The sequence below is a fragment of the Argentina silus genome (assembly GCF_951799395.1).
Source record: "Argentina silus genome assembly, chromosome: 14".
Taxonomy (NCBI): domain Eukaryota; kingdom Metazoa; phylum Chordata; class Actinopteri; order Argentiniformes; family Argentinidae; genus Argentina; species Argentina silus.
The window spans coordinates 7,150,202-7,160,898 of NC_139668.1; the positions used below are offsets into that span (position 1 = coordinate 7,150,202).

Below are 10,697 nucleotides of genomic sequence, written 5' to 3' on the forward strand. Positions count from 1 at the left end.
GAAACCTGACCAAGCACATGAAGTCCAAGGCCCACAGTAAGAAGTGTATGGAGATGGGGGTGTCTGAGGGCCTCCTCGACGATCAGGATGCTGACGACTCAGGTACACATTTCAGCATTGACCCCACTGTATAAAACAAAGATCTGCTTCTGTGGTTGAAAGCCATAGATGTCCTTCCTGTTACAAATACAATCGAGCCCAACTGGAATAACTCTCAGCTCAGCAAGAGGGAATAAACGCACACATTCCTGTTGGGTCAAATCTAAATTACAGATTCATTGGGATGTCTTACATTTTCAGTGTCAGATCCCACAATCCCAAGCCACACTTCTCTGCTACAGTACCACTCAGGTCTAACCTTGTATTTATACCGTAAAACAAATGTGAATTACAGCCCTTGATTAAGAGGTATCTGCAGTAAGTGTCTCTCTGTCAATTTGATTTAAATCAAGTATCCTCTTGGTTTAGACCTCTACAGCATCTGTAATTGGATAATGCTCACAAAGTGGCGTACACATAGATAGATTTTTTTTTTTTTCATACTCTGTGTTTTCACCAGTCTTCTATGGGTTCTAAGAACAGGTTCACCCTTTCTGTTAAATAGTTTTCAATATAATGACTACAGCTATGAAATGCGGATTGTCCCTGCCTGCAGTCTGTAGCTATGCGGATCAATAGCCTTGCCACGGTCTAATTAGAAATTCTAAATGCAGCTTCTTCCCCTGTTAACTCGGAGCTCATGTGGGCGGCATGCACAGCGTTTAGAGAGAGGAAATTGCTGCGTCTAATTTTAGAAAAAAAGAGAGAGGCTGCCTGAAAGCTTTCTATGGTCCCAGCCGCTGAGAGCATATTTGTTTTTCTTCTTCTTCTGCCTGCAACGAGGCTCAGGGCTCTATGGTGGTCTATCTGTCATGTGAAATACCACTTCGTCAGTGTTAGAATACCCAATCTAATGTTATTCACTGGCAGATGCATTTTTTGTGTAAGTGATACAGAAATAGAAGCGATTTGATTCCCCCTTCTCATCTTGAAGTTCCCATCTCATTGTGTCAATATGGTAATATCTGAAAATAATATCTATAATATCTGAACCGGTATTTTTGACTGAAATTGAACCATATTCTATACTGTATCCATAATTCTACCTGGAATATCTGTACACACCCACAAAAACTGATAAACTACGACCTATGTATCTCTCTTCATCAGGAGACCGCAGCCAAGTGGGTAGTGCCGACCGGCCAGACTCGGATGGTGAGGATTCGGACGGCGCCGATGACGATGACAACGACGACAATGAGGAAGAGGAGGAGGACGACAGCCAGTCCGGCCTGTCCACCAACCCCTCCGTCTCCGCCAGCCCCCAGCACATCCCCTTCATCCAGGCTGAGGTCCCTCCCAGTGCCCTCCTGGCTCAGATGTCCATAAACCCAGCCCCCCTGTCCCACCCCCAGCCCCCTGGCCTCGGTCCTGCCTCAGACTCTCACACCTACACCTCAGACACAGAGTCTGTCCCCATGATGAGTCCTGTCTCGCTTTGCAAGCAGATGTCCATCTCCGGAGCCTGCTCCAGTCCCGGTCCCCTCCCTTACTCCCCCCCACCCCACGCCCTCACCTCTGATTCCCACACCTCTGACACAGAGTCAGTTCACATGATGAGCCCGGTCTCACCATGCAGGCAGATGTCCATCGACTACCCCGACTTTGACGTACCCCCTAGTCCCCCCGCACCGGGCAAGGGCTCCAAGCTCGGCCAGGTGAGACCCATGTATTCCCATTCTCTGTCTCTCCACCCCTCCCTGCCTGTCTCTCTGCGCTTCCTTTCATACCCATACCCATGCCTTGAATCCCGCATGCGAGGCACTTCAGCAAAGCTGCTGTGAATGCTTGGCGAAGGTGAATGGATTTCTAACCGATGATTGATTAGCAGCTTTCATTGATTAGCAGCTTTCATTGATTAGCAGCTAATTACAGATCATCTGCCCGTGTCTTGTCATCAGGGTATTCTATACATAGCGTTATTTCTTTTTAATGAATTTATTCACACTTTATTTAACCTTCATTCAACCAGAAAGGCCCTTGAAATAGAATAGATTATGTCTTTTTTCAAGGGAGACCGAGCAAAATAGCAGCTGTTCAGTAAAAAAGTTTTGCATTTTATTCATCTTTCTCTTTCTTTTTTTTTCTCTCTCTTTTAGGATGGCTTCACTGCACCTCCCAGCCTGCCAGTGAGCGAGTCAGGTGTCCCTGTTGACCGCAGCACTCAGACTTCCTCCTACGCGCCCCAAGGCCCCTTGCACTTTCTCTCCCAGTGCCCGACCCAACTACCAGGAGCAGGGACAGGGACCCAAACGCACCTCTTCAGCCACCTGCCTCTGCACTCCCAGCAGCCCTCTCGCTCCCCCTACAGCATGGTCCCCGTAGGTGGGATCCAGCTGGTGCCCGCTGGCTTGGCAGCCTACTCCACTTTTGTGCCCATCCAGGCCGGCCCTGTCCAGCTTACCATCCCGGCCATGAGTGTCATCCACCGGAACACCAGCCCCCTGCCGGCCCCCAACTCCTCCCCCCGGCCCAATGGCTCCCACACCCAGCCCTTGGTAGTCCAGGAGCCTATCAGTAGCGTTCTGCCCTGCTTCCCCCTGGGGCAGGTCACTGGGCTGCAGGCACTGGGGGCCTCCCAGGCATTACAGTCAATGGGTCTAGAGACTCTCAACGTCATGGGCCTGACTAACACGGGCATGGCCTCTGCACAGTTCCTGTCCCAGCAGGGTCTGTCACTCAATGCCACTCTGGGCCTGCAGGTACTGGCTGCCAGTCCCACCTCTCAGAGCTGCTCAGGCCCCCACCAGACTCACATCCCTGGGCTACAGATCCTCAACATCGCCCTACCAGCTCTCATCCCCTCCCTCAGCCCCCTCTCTGCCCTCAGTCCTCTCCCTGGTCCCTTTGAGAGGCATGGGAGCCCAGAGGCCCCAGGGCCCCGGCCCTATCAGACTGAGCCTGGACCCTCAGGGAGCAGTCCGTCTGCATCATATACCACCACCACTCTGTTGGTGAACACCACCCAGGAAATCATAGCAGGCAGCAGGCCCAGCTCCAGGCCAGGAGCCACTGAACACACACAGACTGTGGAAAAGGAAGAGAGGGTTAAATCTTCACCACATCCTCCCCCAGCCTCTGAGGGGGGTGTGGAGAGTGGTAAAAAGGCACCAGCGATGGGCACTAGTGAGCCTGCGCTTCAGAGGCATTCAGCACTCTCCCAGCAACAGGTAACTGACGACTACAACGAAGCGTCCAGCGACGACGAAGACAGACTGGTCATCGCCACCTGAAAGCCCCAATCGAAAAGCTCTTTGTTCACTTTTTGTAATGCTTGTCACTTTGTAAGACTGAAAACACTTCAGGGGTTTGTTTATCTGCAAATCTCCTTTCAAAAGCACAGTTTCTGACATTCATATTGTATGTGCAATCATAAATGATGAAATTATAATGATGATAATGATGACCAATCGTTTTATTTTTACTTTTTTTGTCCGCTCCAGACAATTTCTTTTTTGTACATGTTGTATAGACAATTGTGCCTTTTTGGAGTTTCTTGTTTAGGGAACGTGTAAATATGACCTTATAAATTCAGTAGTTGCTTGTGTTTATTTAGAAATGAAATGGAAGTTAAAACAGAGAATATGGAGGATACCAGTTTTATTTTGGAAGGTTTTGTGTCAATCGTAAATTTATGGAAAAATAGATGTTGTACTGGTATATGTACATTTCTATGGATTTGGGGCAATATTTCTGTGTACAGATGTTGTGTTCAACTATTTATTATATTCCATCTAGTGCCCATTATGATTCATAAAGTCCATAGGTATGTGTAATATGGTAGCTTTACATTGCGGTATCAATATTATCAACTGTATCAGTAAAACTTTGTTTACAAATGTACAAGTCGTACAGTTGTCTTTTGTCTCTGAAGCACCTGACACACAGTTACATAACATAATGTTTTAAGGCCTTTGTCTCAGTTTGAAGTTGACATAAGTTCAATAGACGGGTTACACCACATAGCATCTAACATTTGGCATTTCCCCAAGTTGTCATTAACCTTAAAGGAGCAGGGCTTAAGTCTGTTGGAAATCTGCGACCGCAGTAAAATGTGGTTCGAAGTTCCAAACTACAAGTAAATAAGTACAAACCGAGTGTCAGGTCGGGCATTATTTTACAAAGCCAAAATAGTGTTTGTAAATTAAACGCTTTTAGAAAGCTTTTAGAAAGCTTGAATGTTACATATTGCACCTTTTAATGGATTTTGCACTGAAGACAGCTCATTTACACTCACTGTGTCACATAGAACATTGTTCATGGATGAAAGTACATTTCTACATCCATCCAAATGTTCACATTGATCAAGTGTCATTCAATGCTCATGTAGACTCATTCAGAGGTTTGATGTCAGCCTCTTCAACTTGCCTAAAATCCCATTTTCTAAATCATTTACCAATCAGATAGTAGTGGCACTTGCCACCAAAGTTCCTCTATATTCCAGGGCAAGAAAAAAACAATCATTTTCATCATGAAGGAGAGCACCAAGCACCCGGAGAGGGCAAAGACCATCAGACCTGCTCTCACACACCAGACCAGAGACTCCACTGAGGGGACTTTGTGCTCATCTCAGGGGCTTTACAGCACCGAACTCATCATCGCTTCAGTTGGAAAGTGACTCATCCTTCTGTCAGGGTGCGAAACAGTCTTCCCTTGTCAGTCAGCCAGGCAGGCAGGCAGTCAGTCAGTCCGTCTGTCTGTGTTGGAGCCTGAGGAGGATCCTGTCTGCTCTGATGAAGGCTTGATGCCGAAACACGTCCACAGTGACTGCTGATATGTATTCAATTCCAATGTATTTGTCTTTATTTGACAGTGCTGGCTGTGTTATTAACTTATTGAGACAACAGAGACGCACGCCTGGAGGACAGAAGCCTTCACAGCTGTACCAGGGGGGTAGCAGGTGGGCGGGGAGGATGTTGCCTAGTATAACCCATAAAATCAGAGACGCTCAAACCAGGGGAGGTTGGTGGAGGTAGTAATCGGAGGACGGGCTCATTGTACTGCATGGAATGGAATGAGGAATGGTATTGAACACTGGTAGATCGTACCATTTCTCACTCCATTCCATGGATTAAAATGAGCCCATCCTCCGATTTCTACGAGAGAGAGAGAGAGAGAGCGAAAGAAAGAAAGAAAGAAAGAAAGAAAGAAAGAAAGAGAGAGGGAGAAGGGGGAGGTGTAGGAGGATGAGAGACTCAGAAGTGAACTTTCCTTCATGTTTTAATCCAGGTTAGTCTCTTTGGGATAAATTCTATTTTACAAGAGAGACTATAAAGCCACAGGGATTCCCACAGCTTTGTTCATACAACACCAAAGCAGCTCCAGGGGCCGTTGTTCCCCCCCCCCCCGTGTCCCTCTGAGGGGGGTAAGGCTGGAGAAAGAAGCTCCACATGGCTCTGATCAAGAGGAAACTGGGGCTGAGGCTCTGGCTCCATCACAGGGCTATAGCCAAGCTGACGATGTCCTGGCTGGACAGGGGCCAGGCGGGCCCTCCTGCAGCCAGCCACAAGCCAGTAGCACAAGCTGTTCCCTGTCTAATGGAAACTGTAACACCAGCCCTTTATTAGGGATGTCAAAACTGTGTCAGGATGTTTTACTTTAGGTTTTTCCACTTTATCTTCCCCCCTACCACATGTCATTTTCCGTCATTAGTGAAAGTGCACTGTCTTCTCCCATCACACACACACCAGTAAGATTTAGTTTCTTTCCACAGCCACTGTGTCTTCAGTATGGCAAGAGAGTCTAGTAATGTTTGACATACAAAAAGCTTTTTCATTGTGCTGTTACAATTGGTGCTGAAAGAAGAGGCTTTTGGAGAGATAATTATTGATGTCAGCATTATAATAGTCATTTTAGAACCCGCCTTTCCTTAGGTTACTTGAAGCACTTGGAGTAAACTGAATTATTTGATAATTACTTTAATACATATATTTAATTGATCAACATGTTGCAAAGAGATTAAATGAGCATGCAAAAACCGGTTTGCCTACTGCAAATGTGTGTGCTTAGGACTACCTTTTATTAAGTAATATTGCAAATATATAGCCTGACCCAAGTTATTTGTGTGATGTAAAACCAGGCAGTAGAAGGGTTAAAGAAATACAGAAGTGTAGAGAGAATTTTACATCAACACTATTCCACTATTCCACTATCCAGAGTGTCTGTTGAATCAGCCAGTGTGAGGTGTAGCCTGAATGCTCCACAGCTGTGTAAAAGACAAAGGCAAATCAAAATCAAATCAATTCAAAGTTTAGTTGTCATATGATATAAATACAGATGTAAATGGTACTATGAAACACTTGAAGCGAGCAACCTCTCAACAGTGTAGTGTAAATAAAATGATATGAATAAAAGACAATAATAACAAAACACAATAGGCAATAAGGCACAACAAAGTACTAATAGGCAGTGAAGTCCTAAATACAATCAATAATAATAAGTCATTCAATATAAGTGTATCAATATGGTGGAATATATACAGATATATTTTATAAATAGTGCAGCAATGAGTGAGTGTGAATGTGAGTGTGTGTGTGCGTGCGTAGGCAGGCTTGGTTGTGGAGTATCTTTTCCATGAAGTAGGAATATGCATTTTGCACCAATTTGGCCAGACCATTAACCACACTAATAATAATAACAGTAAGCTATAGAAAATAACGCTTACTTACTGTATGTGAAGCCAGTGCTTTGATATAGCCTAGGCCTATACTACTAACAAAACCATCTGATGAGTTGAGAGAGAGAGGCACATATAGGCCTACCGGCTATTTCTTATCATTCCATTCAGACGAGTTTATGCCTAGGCCCATTCCATTTCCCACATAAAATACGAGAAAATGTGTGATTTGTAAGTTCATCTGTTGATACTCGGCTGCCATCTGCTGGAGAATGAGTGCAACTGTCTCTTTCGAAGATTCGATCAGAACTTGGCTCGGGTCACCGCCACCCGGCGTCTCCATCCCTCGGAATCGAGGAATTTCAAAGTTCTTATCTTGGTCTGCACGTTGCTTGTCGGTGACTATTAACAAACAGCATTGTCTACGAATAAGCCAAAGGACAAAACTGTTTACACGCGACTGCGGGGGGAGAGGGAGGTGGTGTGCTTGTAGCGTATATAAAGTACAGGGGTTGCACATGTAGAGCCACTGTCAGAACGATGCAAGTGTGCTTTTTCGCTCCTTTATGAATTCACGGGCACCTCAACAGACGCCTCTTGCTTCGTGTCGTTTCTTTCTGGGTTTTTGAGTTTTTCGTTGTACAAGGAATATTACATTTTCTTGAACAAGATTATTTGAATTGGATCCAAGAAGTATTTAAAACATGGATTTACGCATATTGTTTCCCGTGTTGTCAATGATGTACTCTGGAATTTTACATGCAGGTAAGTTATTGCAAGGAGGCTAATGTTTTTGCAATTCTTGAATATTGATTTGTGGGCAACACTTTCTTCATAATACCTTTTAATAGCCGTTGCTGGCTCACATCAGTGAAATAAAAACCTAATTAAACACCAATTAAACTCTAACGCACTCTGAAATTCAAAAGCAGAAAATACGCATATCTCTTTACTGTGGATTCATAAAAAATCTAGTATTTATGATGACAACTCTCATGGAACACATTGTTGTTGTTTTTTAACTGTTCAATCCTGATATTTAATGTCAAATTGATCCTCAGACATCCCAAGTCGCATTCTGCGCACCTGAATCGAATACGACATACCAGATGAATGTCTTAATGTCTGCAATGGTATGGCGTATGATTCAAACTGTGATGATCATATAATAATAATTATTATTTCATAATTATTTCCCCCTCATAGTCACATCGGCCCCTGTGGATGATACGACAGCTGCTGCCACCACAGCCTCCCCGGTACGCCACATAAGGACGAAGCGATGCTCCTGCGCGACGTTCCTTGACAAGGAGTGCGTCTACTTCTGTCACCTGGACATTATATGGATCAACACGCCAGAGTAAGTCACTTTTCCAAACATACCATTTTCTATGTTCTAATCCAGGCTACTGCATTTACAACTGGCTTGGTTTCCGATTGGTAATTATTCCGTTCATTTCTCCAGGCGTGTGGTCTCCTACGGACTGGGCAATGCTCCCAGGAAGAAGCGCGCCATCAGTGCGCCCGCGGTTACCAAACAAGACCCTCGCTGCAAGTGCCTCCATGAGGATGACAGCGCATGTTCAAAGTTCTGTCAGCTGGAAAACCACCTCAGGTACATTTCGTTGCGTAATGTATTTGTTATATTTCGCTCTAACTTGTCAAAATGCTCTTTGGTAATGTTATGTATTACTTTATATCTTGGGAATGAATGCCGAGCGTACGCCAACCGTACACAGCAATGCCTGCATGTGAAAAATAGCCTATAAAGGCAACTTCACATTCACTAAACTTTTATTTAAAGATTCCTTATTTATCTTTAGTGGTCCATTCTATTCGATCCTCATTTGAGCTGTCAACGACGCAAATCGCTATAGTCTAACTTGTGGAAACAAGTCACTACGCTATCGTCTTTGTAATTCATTCTCTTAAATGTTTCAAAACCATAGGATTACTTGAAACCCGACCCTCCATGCTCACGTCTTGTGCACTTTCGCTCTCTCAGATACGAGGCAGGAGCGCCAGACAAGGTGATCCTCTCCGCCGAGGGCGATGACTGTGCTCAGAGGCAGTGCAAACACAAGCTGGCAGACAAGACGAGCAAGATTAAAAGGTAAGAGAAAACGCTCAGACTGAACAGGTCTATTTGCAAAATAAATGGACGTGATAATTATAACCTCACCCTAGATAGATGTCTTTTGTGAGACGCAATCTCTCAGAGCACATATTTTCGTGCGTGCGTAAAAGGATCTGTGTGCCTGCGAAATAAACTCGTGTATCAAATGGGCAAGATTTGAGATTTCCTCCCCTCAAGCATAATTAATGATATCATGGGAAATAATTAAGAATCATGAGAGTTTAGAATGACATTATTATTGTAGGTCTATAGTTGATCTATTTTTGGAGAGGTAATGGAATTTCCCTTGTCAGACTTCTAGACTAGAGCATGTATCACTTTTCCCTTGCTGAAGTGTCATCTTGATGTGTGTAAAGGAGACATCCTCTGGCACAGCTCCTCTTTTGTGTTATCATGTTTGGAAACCTAACCCCCCTCAGAGAGTCTGAGGCGCCAGTGTCTGCTCCTTTTGACACATTAATAAAATTGAAACATATATGGCAAATTGCTGAGCATGTCAAGGTTGTGTCTAACCAAAACTGCAGGGGATATGATACCTGGCCAACCTTGTGGTTTGAGTTAGGAAGGATTGATTGATAAGCACTCTTCTTCCATCCAAAACACCAGCATCAACATCACCTGAATTCAGTCTGATATTTGATTGCTAATTGGCCTATCCTCTTTGTCTCCAGGGTGAACGACAGAAGTCAAAAAACAGTGGGCCCTGGCCCCTCTGCACTGAGGGCCACTCTGAAAACCCGGCTCCTATTGGAGAAGTGGAGGCTGAGGCAGTAACACCGAGCTCGAGCCTGAGAAAGCGAGAGAGCAGGCTCCTAGAGAAGACAGACACCCCCTCACTCTGTCAGACGCAGAGGAGAGAGGCTCCACCACCCTGGGGGCCTCTCTCCATCCACCTGCCATTGTGGATCTGTGTGCAGTGGTCGCATGTGCTGGCATTGGATACCCCACAGAAAGCCTGCAAATGGACGCCATGTTGGCTCAATCATGGTTCAGGTTCTAAATGGGCTGAATGGCTGTGCTGTGTTGTGCTGATGCTGGTCTAAACCTCTCCATCGAAGAGGCTGAGATGACTGTAGACGGTTGTAGATAAATACAAGGAGTCCAAAGAAGGAGAAATCGACTGAACTGTTCTCCCCTTTATTGACACCATTTAAAAAGGACAAGGAACAGTCCTCTCTCATGTGCTATAGGCACTCAGAAGAGTCCACGGTCAACCTTCTCTCATCTCTCCTCTGGACTTAAGCAACCCTCAAACTGAACTTCAGGACGTTGCTAATGACTTGAGTGGCTGAACCTTTAGTCTATGCATTCCTCTACTGTAGCTATCACTGGATTGGATTGACTGCTTTTACACAGCAGCATCAGAGACACTGACACTGCATGCTTTCCTGCCTAGGTAAATGTTGTTGTCTGCTCTCACAAGAGTACAATGGATTCTGTGAAGCCCACAATGATAGAGACTAATTGACTGTGTACCAGTGGAAGCTGGTGGAGGCAGAAATCAGAGGAAGGGCTCATTGTAATGCATGGAACGGAATGAGGAATGGTACCAAACACGTGTGTTTGATACCATTCCCCATTCCGTTTCATGCATTACAATGAGCCCGTCCTCCAGTTTCTGCCTCCCCCAAACTCCCCTGTTGTGTACCATGGCATAAGTAACACATCTGGCCTGATGTGATGTGTTATTGCTGTTTGACTGAGACTTGTGACCACAGACCTAACTACTTCAGGTGGCCCTACAGCTAGAGCTATAGTTAGAACTTGGGAGATTTCTATGCTGATATTGGCTCTGAGATTTCGCTATACATATTGTATAATAGTTAAGCTATCACCATATATTTA

At 45.0% G+C, this 10,697-nt stretch overlaps 2 protein-coding genes across 5 annotated transcripts in view; both read left to right on the forward strand.

Annotated features, from left to right (window-relative positions):
• The window catches only part of hivep1 (HIVEP zinc finger 1), a 45,276-nt gene extending 41,338 nt beyond the window's left edge, over positions 1 to 3,938 (forward strand). For all 4 annotated transcript variants that reach the window (XM_083684551.1, XM_083684550.1, XM_083684553.1 and 1 more), the window contains 3 exons: positions 1 to 102; positions 1,210 to 1,757; positions 2,199 to 3,938. In XM_083684551.1, the coding sequence (XP_083540677.1) occupies positions 1 to 102; positions 1,210 to 1,757; positions 2,199 to 3,332 (1,784 nt within the window). In that variant the 3' untranslated portion in view covers positions 3,333 to 3,938. The remainder of the gene's footprint in view (positions 103 to 1,209; positions 1,758 to 2,198) is intronic.
• Positions 3,939 to 7,302: 3,364 nt separating this feature from the next.
• The window catches only part of edn1 (endothelin 1), a 3,550-nt gene continuing 155 nt past the window's right edge, over positions 7,303 to 10,697 (forward strand). Inside the window, exons 1-5 of the mRNA XM_083684615.1 lie at positions 7,303 to 7,480; positions 7,922 to 8,075; positions 8,181 to 8,330; positions 8,721 to 8,828; positions 9,524 to 10,697. The exon at positions 9,524 to 10,697 is cut by the window's right edge and continues 155 nt beyond it. Of these exons, the coding sequence (XP_083540741.1) occupies positions 7,420 to 7,480; positions 7,922 to 8,075; positions 8,181 to 8,330; positions 8,721 to 8,828; positions 9,524 to 9,626 (576 nt within the window). The 5' untranslated portion in view covers positions 7,303 to 7,419 and the 3' untranslated portion in view covers positions 9,627 to 10,697. The remainder of the gene's footprint in view (positions 7,481 to 7,921; positions 8,076 to 8,180; positions 8,331 to 8,720; positions 8,829 to 9,523) is intronic.